The sequence below is a fragment of the Miniopterus schreibersii genome (genome assembly GCF_964146895.1).
Source record: "Miniopterus schreibersii genome assembly, chromosome: 1".
In the NCBI taxonomy this organism is placed as follows: domain Eukaryota; kingdom Metazoa; phylum Chordata; class Mammalia; order Chiroptera; family Miniopteridae; genus Miniopterus; species Miniopterus schreibersii.
In genome coordinates, this window is record NC_138101.1 from 195,847,136 (window position 1) to 195,872,792 (window position 25,657).

The 25,657-nt window shown below is 55.7% G+C and overlaps 1 protein-coding gene across 1 annotated transcript in view; it reads left to right on the forward strand.

The window, feature by feature from the left end:
• The first annotated feature begins 2,196 nt into the window (after positions 1-2,196).
• The window catches only part of TUNAR (transmembrane neural differentiation associated intracellular calcium regulator), a 38,813-nt gene continuing 15,352 nt past the window's right edge, over positions 2,197-25,657 (forward strand). The window contains exon 1 of the mRNA XM_081145818.1: positions 2,197-2,227. Coding sequence (XP_081001944.1) covers positions 2,216-2,227 — 12 coding nt within the window. The 5' untranslated portion in view covers positions 2,197-2,215. The remainder of the gene's footprint in view (positions 2,228-25,657) is intronic.

The window sequence follows — 25,657 nt, forward strand, 5'->3', positions numbered from 1 at the left end:
TCTGCCAATGTGGCGCCAAGAAGCAGTCCTTCTGGAGTTTCTGTGGACCAGCTGCCTGGCTGCCACGGCCCATAAAAATGGGTCGGGAAATTCAGAGGTTTTGCTCCCAAGTTCACTGGGAAATGTTGGCTCTCAGGTCTTGCACTTGGGCTGGGGTGCAAAGTTTTTTGTTTTTTTTTCAAAAAAGTGCTGTCTTTGGGTCTCTGTTTCTTAAGACACGGGTTTGTGTTTGGAGAGGTTTACGGGATTTTTCAGTAGGAGTTACTGGAATCTCAAAAATTTAATAATAATTGGAGGAGAGGGGGCAGTGGTGGGGTGTGGGAGCCTGAGAACCAGAAGTCCTGGTCCTGGTTCTGCTTTGAGGCCCCCAGTGGACCTGGGCGGGTTACCTTGCTCATAAGTAAAAACAGTGCTCACCGCCTGCTATGAGGAAGGTTCGGACCCCTGCCCCACTGTCCTGTTAGGGTGTGTTTTGGTGAGATCCTAGAAGACCAGGAGACAGGCTTCGGGCCTTACAGCAAATACAGACCTGTTCACATTCTTGGAGCGCCTTGTGAGCTGGTACTTAGCTATGGGCTTTGTGGACAAATACTCCATTTTACTGAGAATGTTAAATGACTTAGGGAACAGTCTATACATACTGCGGGCAACTGGAAAGGTGCGGGTGTGAATTCTGGTCTGAGAGGCCTCAAATCCAGAAGCAGGATGGCTGCTGGAAGCAGATTATAGGGGTCCCCCTGGACAGGGAGGTGGGGTGGGTAGGCACCGCCATGGGGAGGGGTTGGGGATGGGGTGGGAGGGGGACTGACCACCACACAGCTGCCCCCAACCGCCCAGGTCTTCCCTCCCTTCTCAGGAAGGTAGGAGGCGCTCAGAGCAGGGGGCCCAGCGACCTGGGCTTCCATGATGAAGACACAGTCAGCACAGGAGTAAAATGTCCAGGGAGGAGGGAGCCCAGAGGAAGGGGAGGCCCCTCCTCCACCCGCGTCCTTGGGTCCCCCTGCACACCACGTGGGTGGGAGCGTGTCACACACACCCACGCGCCCACAGCCACCTTCGCCGCGCTCCTGCCCAGGCCGGGCCCATCTCCGTGCCCGTGGGCGCAGCCCTCGCCGCCACCTGCTGCTGCACCCCCAGCGAGGGAGAGGCGCATCTGCCTACCTCCCCACCCCCGCCCAGCGCGGGGACCCCAACCTCCAGGGCCAGACGGAGGCCGCGCCTTCCCGGGCCCCCTGCCCGGCGCGGGCGGCGCGGGGAGGAGCTCGGCCGCAGCCGCGCCCCCCCCAGCTCCCCCTCCCCTCGCCCGGCTGCCGCAGCCCGCTCGTGGCGCGTCAGCGTGGGCTCCCCGGGCGAGTCGCTAGGTAACGGGGCCGGCTCCGCAGACCCGCGGCCGGGGAAGCCCGCGCGGCGTCAGCAGCTGCGCCTCCGCGGGCGGGCGCGGGGGGCGCGCGGACCCTCTCGCGGGGCTGCAGACCTCGCCGGCGCGCAGCCCCCTCCCACGATGCCTGAACCCTCAGCGATCACTGCCGCCGGGGCGCCCCTCCCTTAGCGGGGACCCCCAGCCCCCGGCTGCTTCCCCACGGTGCGCGCTGCTCCGCGCGCCCCTGGGTGGGCGCCCCAGTGCCCAGGCGGCCTTCGCAGCCGGTAAGCTGCGCTCTGGGGCCGGGGCTGGGGCCGGCGGGTCGGGGGACGCCCGCAGCGAACGGGGAGCTCCCGCCACAGCGGCCACGGGACTGGACATGTGCTAAAGTTTCTGGGGCTCGGCGCCCTCCTGGGCGCGCAGAGCGGGGAGCAGCGGCGCGGCGGGCGGGGCGGGGCGGCGCGGTCCCAGCCCCCGCGGGGCGCAGCTCCGCGCGCTCTCACCGTCTCTCTCTCTCTTTTTGCCTCCGCGCTGCCTCCACGAGGTCCTCGCGCCGAGCCCCGCGCGGGGCATGAGGAGCCCCGGGGCGCCGCCCGGAGACCCCCCGGCTTCGTGCACAGCTCGCCAGCTGCGGACGCGGACATGAGCCGCTGCGCGAACGGGGTCCCGCGCCCGGCGGCCAGCCCCCGCCCGCAGCAGCCAGCGGGCCGGTGCTGCCCGGGAGAATGAGGCGGGAGCCCGCGGCAGCCTCCCCGGTCGCCTGCTCTCCCCCGCCGTCCTCGGGCTCGGGCGCCCCGGCCCCGCGCCGGGCTGTGGCTCTGCTGCGTGCTCCGCGCGCCCCCCGCCCGCCTCCGGATGCGCTGCTCGGTAAGCCAGGCCCTCCGCTGCTTCGGGAGCAGGGCCCCTCCTCCCTGCCCGGAGACACCCCTGAGCCCCCTGCCCGGCTGCCTCCCAGAGCCTGGAACCCTCCGTGTTCCCTGTTCCCCAAACCCTGCTTGGAGGCTGAACTGCCTGGGCGCCTTCTGGATCCAGAGCTTTCCTCCGCCATCCGGGGGCAGACGCTGGCTTGACACGCAGGCAGGAGACCTGTTTGGTCTAGATGGGAATTGTATGTATGCATCGCGGGCTCAGACTCATTTGTGTGTGTGCGTACTGGGTGGGGAGTGTGGGGGACCACACATACGCAGTGACCACGTAATGGGGGTCCAGGCTGTGCTGGGTACTGTGCCTGGAAACCACCCGAGGAAGTAGGCTTCCTTCTTCCATGGCTCAGATTTGGAAACTGAGGCCCAGAGAAACTGGTTGAATGACTTAATCAAGGTCACAAGGCCAGAAAGTGGGAGGCCAGGATTGGAACCCAGGGCACTCTTGCGACTTCCCCTCCCACCTGATCCCTTTGTAACGGACACGCCTGTCCCATGTCTTCTACTGGCTGCTTCCTTTCGGAGTCGTTGCATGTATGTGTGAAAATACTTGTGTGAAGGGTATGTTCCGAGAAGAAACAAATGGCTGGGAGCCTGAATTCTTTGTCCATCCCTTCGTTCGAGGGTCTGCTGACCCCCACCCGATGTGGACGGTAAGCGTGAGGCTACTTCCGTTTCGATGGAAGGAGAGTGTGTTCCCTCGCCTGCTGTCTCCTGGGATCCTGTTTCTTCCAGGCTTCCTACAGGGTGGAAAGGATAGTATGTGGCTCCTCCCGTGTGCCCCTACCATGCTGTGCGTGCCCAGCACATGCTCAGCCTTAGAACCGTGTCCTAAACCTTTCTATGGGCTGAGGGCTCATCGAGGCTACCTGCCCCTGGTTGTGTAAGTCTTGGAGATGGTTACCTAACAGGCCCAGGGGCTGGTCCCAGATGGCCACCAGGCAGGAGTCCACCCTGTCGGGAATTTCTTCTTGGTTCACATTTGACAGCCCCCCTTGTCAGCAGGACCTCACACAACCCAGGAGAAAAAGGGAGGGGGTGTTATTAGAGACGGGAGGCCTTCTGCTTGCCCCCAGTTATCTGGTTTGCAGCTTTTAACCATTTGCTAAGTGCATTTAAGTCGATCCTGACCAGGGAAGCCACACAGAGTCCTTTGGTCCTGGTCTGAGCAGCCTGCCTAATTGGTTGAGTCACCAAGTGTTGGGCTTGGCTGTCTGCACACTTGTACAGTGTTGATGTCGGTGCAGGGAAAGCCCCTCAGCAATAAGGGGCCTCAGTTGTCTTGTTAGTAAAAGGAGCAGACTTGGACTGGATGACCTCTCAGATGCCTCCAGCTAAGCGGTTCTGAAGGTGGGAGAGGCACGGCTTACAGGCCGGAGCTGGGATGTGTGCTCTGATCAGACACATACATCAGACCTGATAGCTCTGCACTGAATAGGTTGTTGATTTCCAAGGAGAGGATGTGGTGGGGAGGGAGCTGCGAGATTCAGGTTCCACCCAGAGGAGCTGCAGCCTGAGCAGAGCTCCGGTGGTTATTTATTGGGCTAAAGCATGGTGGCTATAAAATGTCCCAAGGTGCCAGCCTGGGGTTATGAGATAGGTTAGGCATTTCATTCGGAGAGATGACATTGGTCCCTAAGAACTGATGAAATACAATGCATCGGCTAGATGTCCAGCCACCCAGCTGGTGAGCTTGCCGGTCCCTCCCAGAAAGAACCCAGCGCAGTTGAACAGGTAAAGCTGCAAGCTGGTGAGGCTGCCAGTCCCTCTCAGAAAGAACCCAGCACAGTTGAACAGGTAAAACCTTCTAGGCTTAAACAATTAGGGGAGGTAAATAAAGTGAGTTTTAGTCTCTCCCCACTTTATTGTTTGCTGGTTATGTTAACGATAGGCGAAGCCTGCCTCAGCAGGGACAGAGGGCCTGTGGCAAGAAAGGTGGACCACATGGTGTTTAGATCCTGACTTAGTCTTTGCCTGTTGATAACAGTTACATTCATCAACTTGACCTATGGGCCCTGAATGGGGTTGTCGCAGGTCTTTTAAAAATCTGGATTAATGAACCTTGAAAGTGTTACTAAATCCCAAATGAAATGAACTCATCTCACCTTTGTCCAAGAAACTGAGCTGTCGGTAGGGTTTGTGGCAGAAATTCACAAAACCTGAGCAAAGCTTTCATTTTTGACAGGTTGGCAGGGTCTGCGAATGGCAAGTAATGCATCTCATATAGACATAGTAATGTCTCGGCGTTGTGTGTATTTCAGCTCGTGGTGAGGAACTGGTTAGGTTTGGAATACACACAAATACAGAGAAACAGTCTTCATCAAGTTACTTTTGGAAAGGGTAATGCGATTTTGAAAGGATGGTTTTTATGGCGTGTATCCTACTACCGATACCCCAAACCGGGTTGCTCAGTAAAACATCACTCCTGTTCCTGACACATAGTTCATAACCCATCAGTTCTCTCCTTTTATTCTCTGCCCTGCCCGGGCGTACAAATGTGCAGTCAGGAATCAGCCCTCCTTTTCAATACTGCGTTGTCGGGAACCCACTTCTCTCCCGGATGATCCCAAAAGCTGAGCTCTTCCACACCGTACACAGAATGGCCTCGTGTTAAAGTACGTTTTAGGTGCCTTCGGTTTCTTTGGGGAGAACAGGCGGGACATGTGTCACAAATGAATGACAACAACGAGACGCTGCCCTTGGTGGCATCCCTGTTCTAACTCAGGAGTCCAAATTGCAAACTCTTTGGAAGGGACCTGGCGTGCCCAGCACTGTGAGAATCCAGTTCGAGCACTGCGACATTTGTGCATTGTTAAGGTGTAGGCAGGTACCTGTGTGTGTGTGTGTGGGGGGGGGCGTAAAGGAAAATAGCATCCTGCAGAGGCCGGAGAACCTGGCATTTGTCCCTGACTCTGTTGCTAATTGGCTTTGGGAACTAGGACAAGTTATTCCCATTCTGTAGGTCTGGAGCTACATACATGGAATGTGTGTGCAGGCATGTGCATGTCTCCGTGTCTACGTGCATGTGCAGATTAGTACCAGGCGATCCCCTCCAACTGGGAGCTCGAAGAGGCCTCAGAATTTGGATGCAGCTGGTTATTAATAGCTCCAGAATGCTCCATACTTTCAGGTTATGTAACATTTCCAATTAGACACCCATATAAACAGTAGGGAACAGGTCACTATAAAAGATGCTACTTATTACCCTACATGGGGACTCTGGGTGTGCAACAGTAGAACTTGCACCTTAAAGGCAGTTGTGCCACCTTCCCCACCAGGGGCCATTCCTTGCACTGTGGAGCCTCAGGCACACGCCTGGGAGGACTCAGATGAGCTGGGACCCTCTGGGGTCCGTGTGGCAGGAGCTGCAGGAGCCATTATATAATGTGGGTCAATGGGGTAGGAGAATTATGATATTCCCGCTATGAGCTCGAGGTCCAGGGCACTGGGAGTTTTTGCCTCTGTCTCAGGCTGTTCCTGGAAGGTAAGGAGGGGAAGTATGTAATTACCGTTTGCAGTTGTTTTGAAAATGGAAAGCGCTTTAATTAGAGCCCGAACGAAGCCGAAGCTGAGGAGCGGTGAGAAGTTTGTGCATTTGGCACCGGTGCTTTTGCTGGGTCCTCTGTGCGGGCTGCTTGCAACATTAAGTAGTCTGTTGTCTGGGGCGAGGTTTCCCTGCGAAGCTGCAGCCACTGTCCGACAAGGAGGGCAGAGAGGAAACAGTGGGGGAAAGGACCCTCCATCCTTAAACATTTTGTTCTCACGGCTCTGCCAAGCGGAGATCATTAACCCCCTGCTCTAGATGAGGAACCCGGGCTCAGAGAGCACAAGTGTGCTGCTCCGACGCCTACAGTCATTGAATGGCAGAAGCAAGCACGATTTGCAGTGCGCTCTGCTAGGGTTTTGCTCACCCCACGGCACCCTGTTTCACTGCTGCTGCAGTGTGTCTGCCAACCAGCGTGTGTCCTTCCTCCCGAATTTCTAGGTAGTACTGTGGCACCCCAAGAAAACACGCAGATTTTGAGTGATGTATGGGGGTGATTTGGTTATTGAGAGACTTCTGAATTCACCGGGATTTATCTTAGGTTGTTGGATTTCTTTTAACTCTGTGTCAAAGGTATTAGATTCCTAAGTACTTAGAAATAAGCCAACTGTTACCCCAAAAGGGCCAGTGTTGGTGGTGCTGCGGGTGGGGCGGGGGGAGCGGAACTAACTCCTTCAGGTCCCATGTCCCTGCTGTGGGAAGTGATGACAAGCTGGCCGTGGGATGTTAGGAAGGCGTTGCTAGCCTACACAGCCCCAAGAGGGCCACAGAATCAGAGTTATATAACGGAAGCTTTTGAAAAGAGCATGACTTCTCCTCCAGGATGCCACATGGGTTGATTGTCCCCAAAACAACAAAGTAGAGAAGAGATTAGGAAGGGCATATTAGAGAACTTGAAGGTTCACCTACAGCTCTTAAGAATTTCCAGGACATAGGAGGAACGTTTCGAGCCACCGGATAGAGACGCTGTCCCCTCAGACATGTCGTGTGGCCCGAGGCGGCCCACCCACGCTAGTACTAGTACAATGCCTGCTGACCTCCGCCGACAGGCCTGCACGCCTGGATGGGTGTCGGCGGCACCCAGGGCAGGAGACTCCGACACTCCATCTGCAACACAGTTCACAGAGTGAAAGGAAGTCTCGGGAACCTCTCGCCTGGATGTTCTCATGATGATTCTCAGGCTGGTTCTCCTCGCTGCTGGTTTAAAATCCTCCCAGCCCGGAGGCCGGCCTTGCCCATGACATGCAAGTGATGTCTTAACAACCACGACCCTCCCTCCACCTGCCTCGGATTTCTAGCTCGCTTACATGCCAAGAGCTTCACATTTTATGATAGGTGGTTAACGAGAAAAAGCAGACGAAATGAGTTGGAGAACTCAATTGTGATTCAGCTGTCATCTCTAAAAACACCCCAACACCCTCGCAGCCAGCTCAGTTTTCTGATTTGGTGAATGAGAAATAACTTTGCACGTGCCCAGTGAGACCCCAAGAGAAAGGATGCCCAGTGGCTTCAGCGCCGGGCCTGATTTCTAGCACATACGGCTGCTGAATGGCAGAGAAGGCGCAGGCAGCCACGCAGGGGCACGGGGGTGCGGGCAAGGGCAGGAGGCGGTGAGGGCATGGCCTCTGACTTGCGATTGCGATGGACAGCTGTTTAGACACAGGAAGGAGAAAGGACCGAACATCCACTTCCAGCGTTGAGAGTCACAGGATTTTCGATGCGTCCGTGCCGCCTTCCCATGTGTCTCCGGCGCGTGTAAATGACAGCTGACACGGGGTTAAGCGCCGACACCTCCGCAAGCCCTCCGGGTGGACTAAGAGCGGCAGGTCTCGCACTCTACAAAGCTGAATGCTTTCGCAGGGGAACAGTACTGAAGCCGGAATCACAAGGTCAGGTGGCCGTGTGAGGGTCAGATGGCAGTGTTTGGGGGGTTGGTGTGGTCCCAGGCCCATCAGTTCCTTAATAATCTATGGCGAGCTGTTACATGTACCTCACTGAACACCCCCAAGCAGAAGGCAAGCAGGGAGCACCCGGTGCCTCTCATTTCTCCGTCACCCCAGGTTTTCCGCCTGTGTGTGGTGACCTAGTCCGGGATCCTGACCAGCGCACCGCTTCATTCTGCCGCAGATAAGCTGTGCAGTCCATGTTGGCTGGAACGCGACTCCCCCTAAAGATGTTGATGCCTTTTAATACAGAAAATGGGTAATAATCACCTTTTAATGAACACTATCAACAAGTCTTATGTTTTTAAATGAAGTGAAAGTGCCCTAAGAGCGCAGTGCACAAATGCTGTGTGAATGCACCCGGTGCCCACTGGCCTGCTGGGAGGGATGTACTGGATACGTCTCAGAAAGGGGGCCCAGCTGTGCAGGGCTGACCCAGAGGTGGACACGGAAGCCTGCTCCCCGTGCTCTCCAGGTGGAACGCAGCAGTGGAGAATACGCTTGGTTTCTAAAGGGGAATGTTGAGACTTTCCTCAGTCAGCTTTACAAGGGGAATGTTGAGACTTTCCTCAGTCAGCTTTACTGACAAGATCAACATTGTCTCGGTGGGAAAATTCCCGGTAGATGCTGCTGCAGACATCCACGCGGAGTCTGGGAGCTGCTCTGTCATGGAGATGCCCTGTCTCTGCGTGGGTGGAGATGCCCTGTCCCTGTGCGGGTATAGATGCCCTGTCCCTGTGCGGGTGGAGATGCCCTGTCTCTGTGCGGGTGGAGATGCCCTGTCTCTGTGCAGGTGTAGATGCCCTGTCTCTGTGCGGGTGGAGATGCCCTGTCTCTGCGCAGGTGTAGATGCCCTGTCTCTCTGTGCAGGTGGAGATGCCCTGTCTCTCTGTGCGGGTGGAGATGCCCTGTCTCTGTGCGGGTGTAGATGCCCTGTCTCTGCGCGGGTGTAGATGCCCTGTCTCTGTGCAGGTGGAGATGCCCTGTCTCTGTGCAGGTGGAGATGCCCTGTCTCTCTGTGCGGGTGGAGATGCCCTGTCTCTGTGCGGGTGTAGATGCCCTGTCTCTGCGCAGGTGTAGATGCCCTGTCTCTGTGCAGGTGGAGATGCCCTGTCTCTGTGCAGGTGGAGATGCCCTGTCTCTGTGCGGGTGTAGTGCTCTGTGTCTCTGTGCAGGTGTAGATGCCCTGTCTCTTTGTGGGTGTAATGCTCTGTGTCTCTGTGCAGGTGTGGAGCCATCTCCTCCATCAGCGCTGTGCCTCCTCTGGTCCTGCCTGATCACTGGGATCCACTCCTATCACCCTTCCATCAACAGGTCCTGGTTGTCAACAAAAATGTACAGGCCACCAGCTCTGTTCTAGGCACTGCTGGGCATTGGGGCTACAGTGGTGGACAAAAGATGTCTGCAGTGTGTCCACACACGGCTCCCATTCCCGCAGACCTGGGATGTCACTCCTGCCCTTTAAGGGTCTGTTAAAAATATGGAGGACTTGGCTGTTGCAACAGAACAAGGAGCCTGGTTGGGGACCGGGAACCAGGTGCCCTGCTTGTCACTGTGCCTTCTCTCATCTCATCTGAGGGCCTGGGGACAAGCGGCTGCCCCACCCTGGCCCTCACTGGTTCCCCTGGTTGTCAGGTGCAAGGATTGGGCCACTGCAGTGTTTTTACAAGGCTGATCTGAGGACTCTGACCGTGAAAGTGCCCGGGGAGCTCACTAAGATACACATTCCTGGGCCTTGCTGCAGACCTGTTGAATCAGAACCTCTGGGGCTGGGGGCCTAGAATCTGTGTTTCTAACACCCTCCCAGGCCATTTTCATCTCTGAAGCTTGAGAATTACTGATTCTCACAGGTAGCTGAGAATGCCCCTTTGTGCTCCCAAATACTCAGAAGGTACCCCCCTTCCATGCTGGCCTCTCTGCACCTCCCCACTCTGCACAACCAGGCCACCCTTATCTCTGCCAGCCACTCTCTGCTTCCCCTCTGCCCTCTACAGTTTGCTTTCCGGCGGGCACCCAGAGGGAGCCTTCCAAAGGGTCACCGCCCACCTCTGCTCAGAGCCCTCCAGTGCTCCCGAACTCCTGAGAGCAACGCCAGGGACTTTCAGAAGGCCCCAGGGCCCTGCACGATCTGACCTGGCCCTGGCCGCCTTTACCACCTGCCCCTTGCTGCTCCCCTTCTGGCCACACTGGCCTCCGTGCCATTCCTAAGACCCACACCACTGCCAGGCCTTCCCTCCGTGAGAGCTCACGGGGCCCGGGGACTGACAAGGCAGGGTGCTCAGAGGTGGGGGACAGCTCCAGGAGCCGCCGTTCCTGCCCCACCTCTGCTTTGACCACCCAGACAGACAGATGCAGACAATGCTACCGAGCTCACTGGACAGTCGCAGCTTCCAGGGCCTCCACCGTGGTACGAGTCCTTTCAGGAGCAGCCCCTTAACTCTGGACCAGCTGTCAACATGGGTCTAGACATATCTTTCAAAGGAAGTTTCTAGAAGTAAACTAACCCCCCCCCACACACACACACTGTTCACCCTGACAGCCCTGCCATCCCTCCTCTTTCTTCCTCCACAAGTGTTCAAAGATCATCAGCCACGTCCAGGCTCTGTTCCAGGCCCTCCGAGGCATGGGAGACACACAGCTCTGGAGAGTCTGCTCGGTTTCATCTCCGACTCCAGCTCTTGCTCCCACACAGATGGGACAGTGGGGCCTGGACAGTGGTTCTCTGGCCTTTACGCTCTCCCGCCGAGGAAGGGGAGCTCTGGCCTGTTTATCAAGAGTGGCCCTCCTGCCACCGAGGTTAAGCAAAGTGCACTTAGAACTATGGATCTGGTGGTGAGCGGGAGGGAGAGTGGGCCCATCTCATAGGATCCACCCAAGCCCGCCGAGTGCGTGACTGGGTGTAGGTACAGAAGGTCGAAGAGTTTGGTCAGCGGGGCACAAGGTCAGTGTAAGGCACTCATTTGAAGCAGTGCATGGGCGCGAGAAGGGCCCTGCAGACGTCACCCCCTGCTGGGTCCTGCCTGTTCTTGAATCTCATGGAAGGAACATTTTCCCTCTGAGCATCAGTCTTCCTGCAGATTCCCGCAGTGGATATGACCGAGCCTTTGCTGAGAGGCCGTCGGGTGGGGTGGGGTAGGGTGGATGACCACGGCAAGCAGGATGTTCCCTGTCTTCAGGGGACTCAGATGGCTGGGGAAGCATGTTATGTAACTACCTGTGGCTAATGAGAGTGGTTGATGTGCCCGGAGAAGTCAGAGGAGGGAAAGGTGGGTTTGGATGAGGGAGGTTGAAGGCATCTGACGTGAGCCGTGAGGGATGAGTAAGGAATTTGTCAAGCAAGGGAAAGTGTGAGCAAAGGTGCGGAGTCCGGGCCACTGGGGACAGGGGGGCAGGTGGTGGTGTAGCTGTGGCATCCAGTTGTGGAAACAGGTGCCCCCGTCCTGCCCAGCAGGAGCGGGTCTTGGATGCCAGGTTAAGGAGTATTCTGTGTCTTACAGGTGATGGGGAGCCATGGGAGGTGTTAGAGTGAAGGTGTGGGTTTTAAAAAGACGGTCCTGTTTCATGGTCCCCTGTAACTTCTGTGTTATAGGAAGATGGGTAAAATATTCAAGAAGATGAACCGTGCGGGGGGAGCTTGACTGTCTGGGTGCGGCCTCCCGGCCCTGTTTCTCTGGTCACGCTGTCTCCACTTGTCTGTATCTACTGAGTGACCCCCCGGGGCTGCTGCCCGGACCCCAGCTGCCCTGACCCCGCCAGGGCTGGGAGGGGAAGGGAGGGCGCCGCTGGCTCTGGCACTTGTTGCCCGGCCACCGTGGACTCCAGCCAATAGGAAATGGAGCGGGCAGTGTCCCAGCTTGATTCACCGAGCCGTGGGTCTCCTGCGCCTCTGCAAATGCATTTAGGCTGCTCCTGGCCTAAAAACAATGCTCCCAGACCTACATCCACAGCTGAGAAAATCCAGGGCAGGCGTTCGCCGGCCGGCTTCCCTGAGCTGCCCCCAGCGGCCAGCTTAATGGGCGGGAAAGGGGGTCAGCGTCGGGAACCAACGCGGGTGCCTCGCTGTGACCATTACTTTGAAATCAGCAGGGTGGGTGACTTCTGCAGAGCTGGCGGGGCATGTGAGACACGGGCAAGAATGTCCCGGGGGTTACTGGTGGTCATGCCTCCTCCATCTTCGACCTCCACCTTCTCATTGCTAAGGGGAGGCGGAGAGAGAGAGGTAACAGCATGTTCCACAGGCCAGTGGGCAAATTCTGAGTTTCTGGGGAGTTTGTCCTGGCGGCGAGCCTTCTTCGGGCCAGGCTGACTGCCAAATCGTGCCAAGGGCAAGCAGCCTGGGCGGTTGGGAGAGCTGCCGCCTGCTGGAGAGTTCCCCGCACCAGAATGTGAGCCAGGGAGAGGAATGCAGCTCCACTCTCCCCCGGCCCCTTTTATAGGTCAACAGACAGAGACCCAGAGAGGTGGAGTGACTGGCCCAAGGTCACACCGTGAGCTCGTAGCTGAGCGAGGCATCACGTCATTCTGGAGTCGGTCATGATCTCTGAGCCTGGCCAATGCCATGTTGGCAGAAGCCCACGTGGAAGTGGACAGTTTGTGCTCACACCGCCTTGCCGTCAACCAGGCACAGAGGATGTGGGCTTCTCCTTGCCCTGTTGCCTCTCCTCTTGGAAACCAGCCCCAGAAACCAGGGTCCTGGGATGCCAGAGCTGGAGAGGGCTGGGCCTGACTCCCTTGGCATGAACTCTCCGGCCCTTTTGTCACTTCTTTGATTGCTGAAGCTTGTGTGGCTGTTTAAATGCAAGGAGAGAGCAGTGTCAGAGCAAATTAGGATAGTTCTCAGGGCCTAGACATGGACAGAAATGAGGCTGAGGTCTCTGTTTGGAGGTCTGGGTTTCGTGAAAGGCCCCATAAGTTGTCCCAGGAAAGCCTGTCGCCCTGGCTCTCAAAGCTCTTTGTGGTACCCAGAGCTTAGCCCAGACTGCCCGTGTGTCTTCGGTCAATAGCCTGGTCCCTGGATCTCAGCACCAGGGACAGAGCTCGCTCAGCCCTGGCGCCCCAGGCCTCTCAGCCACTGAGCGAGGGGTGCAGCGTGGAAGGTAACCCAGCCCAGCTTCTAGGGAGACCAGGCTCTCTTGGCTCTATTTTTGCCTCCTTAAGTGTATTCTCCCAAATGCATGAGAAGCTGCTGGCAGTCCTACTGGCTGCCTTCAGACAGTAAAACCTTCAAGGCTTTATCAGGCAGATACATAAGTACGGTTCCCATTCATAAAATTTGCCGTCACAGCTTGCACAGCGTGTGAGAATTGTTTGCAAACTTGCCCAGGTTATTACTCCCCAACTTGGTAAACATATGTATTTTATAAGTAATCTTGAGAGGCTCATATGCTATTGCAGTTTGGAACAGAAGTAATCTGCCTGCTGGCAAATTTCACAGGTCCCCACACCGTGTTTACCCCTATTTTAATGAAAGAGGAGAGCGGACTATGAAAACGACCTCACGGGGTGGGATGCTAACCGTTCGGAAAATGCGTGGGTGCCATGCGGGGATTATTGGGAAGACATGTTGAGCATCTGACCTCAGTCTCTCTTGTTTCTCTGGTAGGGAGCCAGCACCTCCCACATTGGAGAGGCAGTTATTCCGTGGGATTTTGGCTTTGATGCAGAGCCCAGTGTAGCCACCCTTCCTCACTTCCCTGGCCTCCCTGGCCTCCCTTCCCTTCCCTTCACTGAGGCCATGTTCCCACTTTCTGGAGCCCTAGGCCCCTTCCCTCTATGGACCACTTCCTCCATAAAAAAGCACCAGAAAGTCTCTTCTAAGTAAAAGTTCATTTTTCCCATTTAAAAGAAATGGAAACATGTTTGTGGGCCCCGGGCACTGTGGCTGCTGCCCCGTTGGGCCTGCCTCAGCCTCCCCTCCCTGCCTCCACCCCTTCCCCCCCCCACTCTCCCACATTGCTTCATTCTTTATTCTGGCCCCCACTTTGCAGGCCACCCTCCTCTCCTGGGCTGAACCCCCAGGTTCTTGTCTCCACCCCCTGGGCCAGCACAGAAATTGGAACAGAATGTTCCCAGTGTCTCTGGGCCCCCCCTCTCCCCTGGGCCTGCACGGTGAAGGGCCTAGCTTGGCTAAGGGACCTGAGCAGAGACTTCCTCCAGGAGCAGTCACTCCGCCTGCTTTCTGGCTTGTCTCTGAAAACAGAGCCCTGGAAGGTCCTTACTTGTCATTTCCCTGGATGCTTCAGAGAGGCAGCAGCTCAGAGAGACAGCTTCTCGAGATTGCTGCCTGAGGTCATGCTCCTTGATTGGCACATAGGGTGGCAAGAATCAGACCCGCCCCCTCCAGCCAGCTTATAATCATCCTCTCATCCATCTAGAAATTTTATTGAGCGATTGCTCTCCGCCAACAAGACGTACCCAGTTTCTGTCCTCATGGAACTCAGGGGCGGAAAGACAGAAAAACAGACACATGAATACACAGTGGGAGATGTTTGATCCAGAACCAGAGTCTCATGGAAACCAAAGCGAAGTCAGCCTGGCTTCAGGAAGGAGAAGTGGTCACTGAAAAACCATCGGCAACCAAAACGTGTTCCTTCCTCTCTGGCTGGAGCCCCAGGTCTCACCATGTGGTACCCCACCCACCCACTCAGTCTCTCAACCTTGGTTTTCTCTTCCCGCTGCTCTGAACACACAGCCAAGTAATGAGCACCCCAGAATGGCAGCCTCAGCGCCACGTCTGCATGACCTCGCAACTCACTCCATCTCCTCGGGGCCTAGATTCCCGGGAGACAAGCTCATGGCCTGGCTTGGGAGGGGGTCCTCTGGCCTGTGGCTGGGTGGGCAGGGTCCCGTGGAAGGGAGAGCTGCCTCTCCTAGGCTGTAATTGGGGCGGGGTCTCCCCGGGAAGGGCCTGCAGGGCTGGGAGAAAGAAATGGCCCCTTCACCACACCTTGCCTGCCCACCGGTCCACGGTTCAGGGTTGCAGCTGCCAGGCTTTGGATGTACACAGGTGAGGAAGCTTCTCGATCGGAGAATTGGTGTGACCGTGTCAAATTTTAGTCCGCCCTCTGTTAACCACCATCATAGGATAAAAAATAAGAGAAATAGGAAACCCTAACATCAGAATTTTCAAAAGTAAATTATTTTTAAGTTGTTCATTTAATTAAGTTTAATGAGTGAACCGATGAACGTGTATTGTTCTTGGATTTTTCATTTTGCCAAAGACAACTAGGGCTTTGGTCAGTGCCCTGACCTGGTCTGTGGGCCCACGTTGGGGACCCAGGGGCATGAAGGAGCCGGCAGGAGGAAGAGCCGACCTGCCCCTCCACCAGCACCAGCACCAGCACCAGCACCAGCACCAGCACCAGCACCAGCACCAGCACCAGCACCAGCTCAGAGCCTGTCCTGCGCTGTTTAATCCCCAGACCCCTAGAGGCCGCCTTACAGCCCCACCTTATGGCGAGACAGGAGGCTCAGGGAGGTGCTGTGCCCTGTCCAAGGTGGCACAGAGAACAAGGGGAGGAGTGGGATCCACTCCAGGTTGTTGAGTCCTCAAACAGGGTCCTTTCTGGTGAGGGCCATGGGTGGGGTCCCATCTCTGGCAGCGGCAGGCCCGTGATACCGGTGTGCTAACAGCGAAAGGAACAAGTGTCCCCTCTGTACTTGCAGGGGGTGGGGGGTGGAGGGGGAAGAAGGGGAAGTTTCCAGAAGAGGTGTTGACCTAGGCCTGGCAGCACAGGAAGGCGGGCATTGCCAGAGGGAGGAAGGAGGCGCTCCAGGGGGGACAGGCTCCAGGAGGCCTGCGAGTGTGTGGGGAGCCAGGCGCAGCTGGGGTGCAGGGAGGCAGTGTGGCCCAGGCTGTGAGTTAGAGAGGCCGCCATACTGACAACGTGAAGGTTGGGCCAACATTTGCAAATTAGAAGGCTGTGCTGGCAGACGCTTTTAAACAGAGCAGACGCTGGGCGTGAGCAGATGCCCGCAAGCCGCTGGGTTCTGAAAGCGCATTGGGGTCGGGAAGCTCGCTGCATCGCAGTCCCACCCCCGCTGGGGCGGCCCTGAAAGCGTCCTCGACTTTGAATGCTGATTCCAGTCTTGGAGAAAACCTCTGGCTTTTATTTTATTTATTTTTACTTTTTATATGTTTTTATTGATTTTAGAGAAAGAGGAAGGGAGAGAGAGAGGGGAAAAAACCCCCAATGTGAGAGGAACATCCGTCGGTTGCCTCCCCTACGCACCCTGACTGGGGATTGAACCTGAAACCTGGGTATGTGCCCTGACAGGGAATCGAACCCGCAGCCCTTCGGTGTTTGGGACAACACTCCAACCAACCGAGCCACACCAGCCAGGGCGATAAAACCACTGGCTTTTAGAGTAGCTTTTACCCTCTGCCACAGATGAATTCATACATGGAGTTCTGTTTATAAAGCCCTTTCACGGTCAGTCAGTGGCAGTTCTGTGGAGAGATGAGCAGGGCTTAACGGCCCGAAATGACGGGTGAGGCAAAGGCTCAGGCTGCCTGGGGAGCACAGCCAGGGTCACAGAGGCAGAACAGGAATGTGGACCAGGGTCTCTCCACTGCTGATTCTAACCCCAGTGATGATTTCATACCAAGTTCACAGCCCTGTTAGGCACAACCCTTGCAGGTGAGGGGGGATTCTGGTCTTGGCTCTGTTGTCACGGGTCCTTCCTTGCTTAGTTCCGTGAGGCCACGGTAATAGTCACAAGCTGGGTAACTTAAAACAACAGGGATGTATCCTGGAGGCCAGAAGTCTAAAATTAAGGTCAGTGCCCTTGCTCCCTCTGATGGTTCTAGGGCAGGATCTTTCCTTGCCTCCTCCTAGTTTCTGAAGGTGGTGGCCGACACTCCTTGGTGTTCCTTGGCTCGTGGTTTCTGTCTCTGTCATCACATGGGCTTCTCCCTGTGGGCCTCCTCTGTGTCTCTGTCTCCAAATCTCTTTCCTTTCTCTCATAAGGACACCAGTTACTGGGTTTAGGGCCCGCCACAACCCAGTATAACCTCATCTTAACTTTATTACATCTATAAAGAACCAAAGAAAGTCACAGGTACCACTGGTTAGGGTTGGAACATATTTTTGGGGGAATGCAGTTGAACCCATGACACAGAGACAGCCAGGGGGGTGGGTGGCTCCCTCGTGGGCCGTGCCCTCAGTCGAAAGGCTCTGTGAGTCCTCAGTGCTGTCTGGCCCATGGGAGTCTCACCTGTCCCTTGCACGTGCCCTCAGTGGACCGCTGGTTGGGTGTGGAGTCAGCTGCTGCAGCGTGGAGCTGGTGGGGACGGGACAGGCTGTGCCACTCTGGCATCTGTTTGGGATGCTGCCAAGGCCTGGATGCAGCGAGTGGGTGGCGGCTTGGGCACTGTGAGTTCTAGGGAACAGGCTGCCCCTGGCTGGTGGTGACATCCTTTCTCGGGACTCCAGGCAGCACCTGGTGCATTGCTCAGGCAGGGTATCGTTCTGACTTCAGGGCTCTCAGGGGGCAGCTGTGTTCAGGGAGATGGCACAGAGCTCAGACATTTGAGCTGGTCTGGTTCTTGTCCCGACCAGGGCTGGGATATCGAGCCACCTCTCTCTTGCCTTTAGCAGTCTTTCAGATGCATGGGAGATGCAGCCACCACGTGGCTGGTGCTGGGTGACTCTGAGATTCCCCTGGGCGAGTCTCTTCACTTTCTAAGCATCCCGCAGGGCTGCTGGTGGGGCCGATGAGGTCATGTATGCTAATTAAAATAGAGCAAGGCCAGCTCCAGTGACGATCTGGGAGGTGGTTCGGGAGGAGGTGGCTGGACTTGATTACAGAACGGAGCATGTGAAAGATGGTGCCCTGCTCTCAGGCGGAGGGGCTGGGTGGTAATGCAGCCCCAGGGGAACAGCTCATCGGAAAGGGCAGTGGGTTTGGACCAGGAAGGCGCCTCTGTAAAAACTTGTTTGACTAAAGTGAAAACAGAAAGATGAGTCCTGTTCTAGCTCTGTCACATCTATGGACTGTGGCCCGTGGGGTGGGGCCAGAGAGGGGAACAGGGACCCTCTAGAGAGTTCTGTTATGGGGTCTTCTGCCAAAGGCTAAAGGACACCCAAGAGGAAAGGGGCGACAGTGGAAGGAGCAGGAGGCAGCAGGGAGCTTGGCAGGGTCAGTCTGTCCCATTGTTGCCCAGACAGCAAGCTGGGTGGGATAGGAATTCAGGGTCTTAGGAGATGGGAGCCTGGGGAAAACTGGGTGGCCCCGGGGGGCTGGCACATATGAAAATATTAGCTGTCCGGCCCTTTAAGGAAAGTTTCCTGCGCAGCTGGCGTGGCTCAGCGGTTGAGCATCGATCTAGGATTCAGGAGATCGGGGTTCGATTCCCGGTCAGGGCACATGCCTGGGTTGCAGGCTCAACCCCCAGTCAGGGGCATGCAGGAGGCAGCTGATCAATGACTCTCATCATTTATCTCTCTCTCTCTCTCCCTCTCCCTTCCTCTCTCTGAAATTAATAAAGATATATTTCTTTTAAAAAAAGTTTCCTGCAGAGAAGAATTCAGAGGGCCAGCAGGGTAGGGGCCATCCTCAGCTAACTCCTTACGGTTCTCACCCCCTGTGTGTGGCCCTGATTCCTGGAACTGCCTGGATGCTTCCCGAGGAGGGGGGCTGCTTCTGAAAGACCACAGGCTTCCTCCTGCGACCAGCGGAGTATCAGGTGCACAGTAGGTGCACAGTTAAGAAGGCAGGACAAGACCTGCTGTCCCAGACTTGCTGCGTGCTGGAGTCCTCAACAGCGGCTGCATGCGAGAATATTCTCCTCGGGAGCGTTTAGAAAATGCCGATGTCTGGGCCCCCTCGCTTTGCCCCTCGCTTGGCATTCTGATGCATCTGGCCTGAGGTAGGCCCGGGCACCTGTACCTAGGAAAGCTCCCCGCGGGCACGGCTTTCAGGGCAAAGGAGCACCTCCAGGGCCGGACTATGGCCCCACTCCTGGGCCCAGGTCATGCCTTGCTGGGCGTGGGTCATCACTGGTAAGAGGCCTGAGGTGCAGCCTTGTAGACGTGATGTATGTGGCGAGTCTAGCACAGTGCTTGGCACACAGCTCCCCTCCTGACTCTCGATTCAAATTAGAGAGCCGATTTTGCCACTCTTGGGTGGACAGGCTGCTTAGCTCCGGGAAAGGGCAGATTTTAGTGAAAGGGAAGAGCGGCAGCAGGTGCCCCAAGGTCCCGAGCTGGGTTAGTGGCTGTGGTTGCTGGTTTAAGGGCCGGTGGGATGTTGAGGGTATTTGAGGAGAAAAGCTCACCTCTTTGCACTAAGTCTCCTTTTGGTGAAACAAATGCCATTTTGTCACAAGTCCTGTCCTTGGGGACAAGGCAGTGCAGTTCCCGTTAAGGAGCTACGTGCGGTGTCTGTGCAAGGGGTTGGGACCTGTAAATGATCGGACACATGAGACAAAGTCATGCGCTGTTGGAGCCCAGTGTGCGTGGGCCCAGGGTAGCGGGGGAGGGAGAGCCTCAAGCTCCTGAGGATCTGGGACGCGGGACATGCACAGGGACAGGGTTTGCGGGGCCACTGGCCACAGTCATGCTCATTGAAACGTTTCTTTTCTTGGTGTAAACCAGCGATTTTTAACATTTTTCATCTCATGCGCACATCAGCTAATTACCAAAATTCTGCAGCACAGCAAAAAAGATAGTTTTTGCCATTCTTACCAAAAAAAAGGTGTAATTTTGATTCAGTCACACTGGATGGCTATCGTGGTGCTGGCGGTTGTCATTTTCTTTTATTTGACAGTCTAAGGGAAAGGAGGTCAGTGCCCCTGACTACACAGGCAGGTGCTGCAGGTTTTAGAAATTCTCGCGGCGCACCATCGAAAGCCGCTGGTGTAAACCGTTCCCAGCCGACCGAGGAAGCCGAGCTGGAACCAAGCCCGTGACCTCCTGCAGGTGCTGAGCTGTGGGTCTGGAGATTGCCAGGTTTCTGCTTTTTTAACAAATCCCTAGAGCCCACCTGAAGGAAAAGTGCCCTCCGCAAGTTGAGCTGCCCGTCTGCGCGCCACGGCCCAGCTTCGGGTGGCCTTTCAGGAGGAGCCCGCCGGCCCCTCGACAACCCCAGATGGGGCTGAAGGCAGGTGCAGCGAAGGCCTAGCTGTAGTCACGGCGCTGGTGGCGGGAGGCCCGGACCCAAAGCATCCTCCTTTAGAGGGTTCTCGTGGGGTGGGGTGGGGTCCCCATTCGGTGGGCTGTTCATCCACCCGGCACCTCCGCCGAGCGCCTCCCCTCTGCTGGCCGTGGGCTGGGCTGGGGCAGAGACCACGGGGCCAGCTCTGCCTCCCGGCAGGGAGGTGTTGCTCACTTTGCACACCCGCTAACGCCTCTGCAGTGACCTCTGAGCGCCCGGAGGGCAGACCTGCGTCTGTCACGGCTGAATGTCCTTCCTCTGGCGTCCACACATCCTGGCGGTTCTGGGATTCTCGGGTATCAGTTATTCTGTACAGTTATTCTTAACTGTACTTGTATTTCTCAGACCGGGACTTCAGGTTTGTACAGATGGGCAGCATTTACGGCAACCATTCCAACGCTTTGCACACAGTAGGCCCTCGCTACCTGTTCCCCAAAAGACTCAGTTAATTTTAGGCCTAAGTATCGCTTTGCCGACTGTGTTGGGGCTGAAGTTCTCGTAGCAGGCTGTGGAGAACTGTGTCGATAAGAGGACACATTTTGGATCCTCAAAGCCCCGGGAGCACCCGTTCCAAAGGAAAAATTACAGGCACACTCTGCTTTTGCCACCTCCCCTCACAATTGAACAGATTTCTTTTTAATTTTTTGAAGGGCCAAGATCACATGTCAGTTAAGGCAAAGCAAAACGTCTGTAACAAATGACCCCAAAATGAACTGGCTCAGACACAGTAGATTATTTCTCACTTATAGAGAGTCCTGGTGGGCGTCCCTGGTTGGTGGACAGCTCTCCTCCACGCAGTGATTCTGGAACCCAGGCTCCCCATCTCGTGGCCCCACCATCGTCTAGGACCTCATTGTCACCTGCCCCAGGCTGGAGGAAAAGCACAGAGTGCAGCTTTGGCCGCTCGCCCTCCCTAAGCCACGGCACACACCGCTCTGCTCACATCCTTCGGCGAGGCCTCGGTCACATGGCCACACCTAACGGGGAAGCAGATGGGACATGCAGCCGGGCTGGGTGCCAGGGAAAAGTGGAGCACGGATTCGGTGGGACAGTTAGCAGCCTGCGCCCGCGAGAGTGCTGGGAGCCATCCTGGAGACATCTGCCAGGGTCCGCCCATCCATCCGGCAGGCATGTATCATGGTGTTCCCACCGTGTGCCAAGCCCCGTGCCAGGTGCTGAGGACACAGAAAGGAGTAAGACACATTTCTCCTCCGAAGTGTCGCAGGAGGGGCCGGTGGTGGGCAGCGAGCATCACAGAGGCGCCGAGGGCTCTGTGCAGCACCAGGGGAAGGCTGTTGGCCCAACGTCCCTGCAAAGTAGGAAGTTACTTCTGCAGGCGGATCCTGGTGGCTCCCATGGACGCCTGGCTTTCTGATCCCATTCCACACACATATGTATTTCTCAACCAAGGCTACTGATTAATGGGATGTAGGAGCTAGAAGCAGCCCCCGAGACGGTGTGGTATCTTGTCCATCCCAACCCAATTTAAAGGTGGGGACAGTGAGATCCACAGAGGGGGAGTGGTCTCCCTGAAGTCACACAGCTGGCCAGTGACCAGACCCAGGTGTATGGACAGCAAGTACTCTTTCCACAGCCCGGGCAGGTGCAGCCCCTTGTTTTCTCTCCACTTCTCCGATTTTCCTTCTGACTGGTGTGACATTTCCTATCCCCTGGTCATTGCCGCCGCAGTAGGAGGCATGCTGGAGCTCCTCCCGGGCTCTGCAGCTGTCAGGGGGAGCAGCCCTGTCCTGGCCCAGTGGCCTTTGCCAGGGTGAGGCCTGCGGACTCCACTCCCAGGCTCCTCCCAGCCCCCAGTGAAGACAGGGCTCCTCCCTTCCACTGGGGATGTCACCCGGTGGGGGCGGGGCAGCTGTCATGTGCCCACTTGGTGCCTGTGGAGCAATACCCCCTAGAGGGACTCCAGGGCCCTGGGACTTCCACCTGCGCAGGGAAGAATTCCAAGGGCTTTGTGACTCCAGATAGCGTGGGAAATTAGTAAAATGTGGAATAAACCTGACCACAGGTATACTTGCGCTCACTTCGGCCTCAACTTCTGCCACTGAGAACTTTCCCCTCCGAGCACCCTGACTTGCAGAGAGGAAACTAATTTTGCTGAAAGGGAGTTCGTGACATTCCTCCGGCTTGGGGAGCGCCTCGAACCGCGCCGATGGAGACGGAGCCATTTACAGGGAGCTTTTTTTGTTCATTCCCGTCCTTTCTGTCGATTCAGCAAATGTATACGGAATCCTCCTGTAAGCATAAAATCGCTACATACGGAGGATGTGGAGGCAGCGGGCTTAGCCTCTGCCCTCAGCTGCGTCTCGGTCTCTGCACTCAGCGCGACCTGAATGTTACCGGGAGCCCGGGAGCCCGGCGGGCAGCGCTGGAGACAGTGCCAAGGGCCAGAGGCACAGAGGTTCCAGAGCTTTGGGGCCCTAGCCGCAGGAATCCGGGGCAGCAGGGGACTTGGCCCCTCAGAGGTTTGGTTTTTGTCCGATGAAGGCACCACTGTACCCACACCGTGCACAGAGGCACGCTGGGGAGTGACTGGGGCAGCCTGGATGGACAGTGGCCCGGTGCCTGGTACACAGGGAGCACTTCATCCACGTACGACCAGGCAGCTGAGGGTCCCAGGCAGCGAGCAGCTGGGCGGGTGAGTGGGCCTGATTCCCGAGTACTGTCAGCGTTCACAAAGAGTAAGTAGCAGAAGGAGGAGCTATATGCCCTCGAAAGGGGCGACCCCACCTGGCCGAGTCCCCATTGTATGGACAGGCAAACAGAGGCTCATGGAGGGAACACATGGCCCATTATGGCTCATTATGTGTGGTGAGACAAGACTGAGGACATTTGTTTTTAAAGTGCTTTTTGATTCCCTTTTTGGTGCCTTTACCAATCTTTTAAGATCGTGGAGTTTTTTTGCTTTTTATTTTTATTTTTTTTATTTACTTTTTAAAAATATATCTTTATTGATTTCAGAGAGAGGAAAGGAGAAGGAGAGAGAGAGAGAGAGATAGAAACATCCATGATGAGAGAGTCATTGATCGAGCCCGCAACCCGGGCCTGTGCCCTGACCGGGAATCAAACCCCAATCGCCTGGATCCCAGGTCAAAGCTCAACCGCTGAGCCACGCCCGGCTGGGCTGCTTTTTATTTTTAGAGATCATTGATTGACCCTGTCTTTACTTTTTAATTTTTATTTATTTATCTTTATTGTTGAAAGTATTACAGATGTCTCCCTTTCCCCCCCTTGACCCCTCCACCCTGCTCCTGCCCCCTCCCCAGGTCTTCATCGCACTATCGTCTGTGTCCGTGGGTTATGCATAGATGCATATAAGTTCTTTGGTTGATCTCTTCCTGCCCACCTCTTCCCTCCGAGGATGGGTAGGAGATGATCCAAGAAATAGCTCCAGGAGGCATGTGCTTAGCAGCGAAGTGAGCCAGTCTGCTGTCTGGCTCGGTGTAAAAACTTTCCAACTGTCGGTGCTGACAAGAGCGATTGCTTATGGGAGGCGGTAATTCCTGCAGCCCTGGGATGCGCCAACAGAAGTCTGGGCAACCATGTGGTGAAATAAATCATTAGAGAAGGGATTGTGTTCCCTGAGTGAGAGGTCAGATGGGAAGAGCCTTACCATTCCTGTCCCCCGCTGAGGACTGACAACAAAAAAAGATGGTCATCATGTGGTTTATCTTCAAGATGGGGAGGAAGAATGAATAAATAATATACATTCAAGCAATGATCAGTACTTTGAGGAAAATAAAGTAGGGCATGTGGACAAGAGTGGGGACCCAGATAGATGGGGTGGCCTGGAAAACTTCTCTGATGATATGGCGTCTGAGCAAAGCCTGAATGCTATGTGAGAGCAAATCAGCACAAAAGTTTGGGCAAAGTGTCGTCTGATAGAGGAAGCAGGAAGTGCAAAGGCCCTGAGGTGGTATTTTCAAAAGAGGCGTTAGTATAGTTGGCACAGGAATGACTGACTGAGAGGGAGAGGAGGAGGAATTGGGGCAGGTGTCAGCAGGAGCTGCATCGTGTCTGTTTCTTCAGTGGTGATACCTTCTAGCAAAATCCATTAAAAATTTTTCCCATTAGTTTTGGATAAGTATTGGATCAAGATTGTAACCCTGACTTTTCTCTGCATTGTCAGTAGCAGTTTCTTCAAAAAAGCCATCATTCCGACAGATGCTGCTTCCAGCCTGGCCACAAACACACTTGGAGAGATCCACTCACGGAGATGAGATTTCTGCGTCTCTGTAGATGGTCAAACCCACCCAGCTGCCTGGTCAGGGTGAGAAAAATCACGTTAAAATGCAAATGCTCCTGAGTAAGTGAAATATGGATGGGTACAACCCTCCAAAGAAAAATATCCATGAGATATAGGCTGTTGATCCACAGCTAGCAGGCCAGCTGTTTGCTCTGCAAGACCCGAGAGCTAAGAAATCTCATTACAGGCGCCGCTCTATGCTATGTCCTTTGGGAACCCGGGTCTCCCCAGGGCGGTTAGAAATGGGGGCACCCAGGTGCTGGGGAATCATGACATGGGGTGGGAGAGCTGCTTCCTAAAAGGACTTTCTGGCCACCCAGAAAGTCCTATTTATTTGGACCTCTCACCATGGGCCGTGGGGGCAGAGAATGGAGACCGATGCCTCCGAGTTGCCAACAGGGACGGGTCCACGCTCCTCTGCAGTCGCTTCAGCTGCTTCTGTTTCTGATCTGACCGAGGTCTTCAAGGTGGATTTCCTTAAAAAGATGATCCTTTTTCCTTGTGGGTCTGGGGCGCGGGTGGGGGAGTTAAAGAAACACACATCTCTCAGGAAATGTTTTTTATTTGCAACTTTCAGCCATAAAGAGTGGCAGTGGAGAGAGGGGAGAGGTGTGTGGGCCCCGGGGGTGTGAGCTCATTTCATCCTATGGCAGCTCTCCGGTGGGGTTATCACTCCACTTTGTAGCCGAGGAAACTGAGGCTCAGAGATGAGGGAAGGGAGGGAGGTTGGCGGCTGCTTCCCAGGAGGCACTGGGGGCGTGGGCTCGGGGCCCGACGTGTGGGTCCGCGCCCTGGCTCTCCTACCCCTTCCAGCTGTGGGACCTGCCATGGACGTCCCTTCTCTCTTGGCTCACTTTGCTCATTAACAAAATTCGCAAATCCCCCTGTTCGGTGGTTGTGAGAAAATTAAGATTGTCCATGGACATAAAGTGCTCAGGACACTGCCTGGTCCCGGGAAAGTGCTCAGCAACCCGGGGGCTCCACTGATTGCTCTCGACGTGTCCGAGGTCACCGGGCTGCCAGGTGGTGAGGCGATGGCAGAGCCAGGTGGGATTGTCCCTGAGAGGGACAACCAGACTCGTCCTCAGAGGAGCTGCTGGGCTCTCTGGATCTGTGAGAACTCGGACTGAGCCTCAAGGATCCTAGAATGAGCCCTCCCCCCATGCACTGAACACAACTCACAGATGAAAGGACCACCGGCCACAGGTGCTTTCGCTCATTTTACCCTGTGACAGACACGTGTACTGAGTCGACGACATTGTTTCTGTACGGTCTCTTGTCTTCAGCCTCACGCTCTCCAGTCAAAGTCCATTTTCCAAGTCCCCTGGGTCAGTTCTTTTCTTTCCCACCCCTTCAGTGCGCTTAGGTTACGTATGTATAATAGTTTGGTCCATTCGTTAATGTTTATATTCCATTCAGTGTTCCCTTCACACCTTGGTTGGTTTTAGTCATTTTTGTGGGTATTTGAAG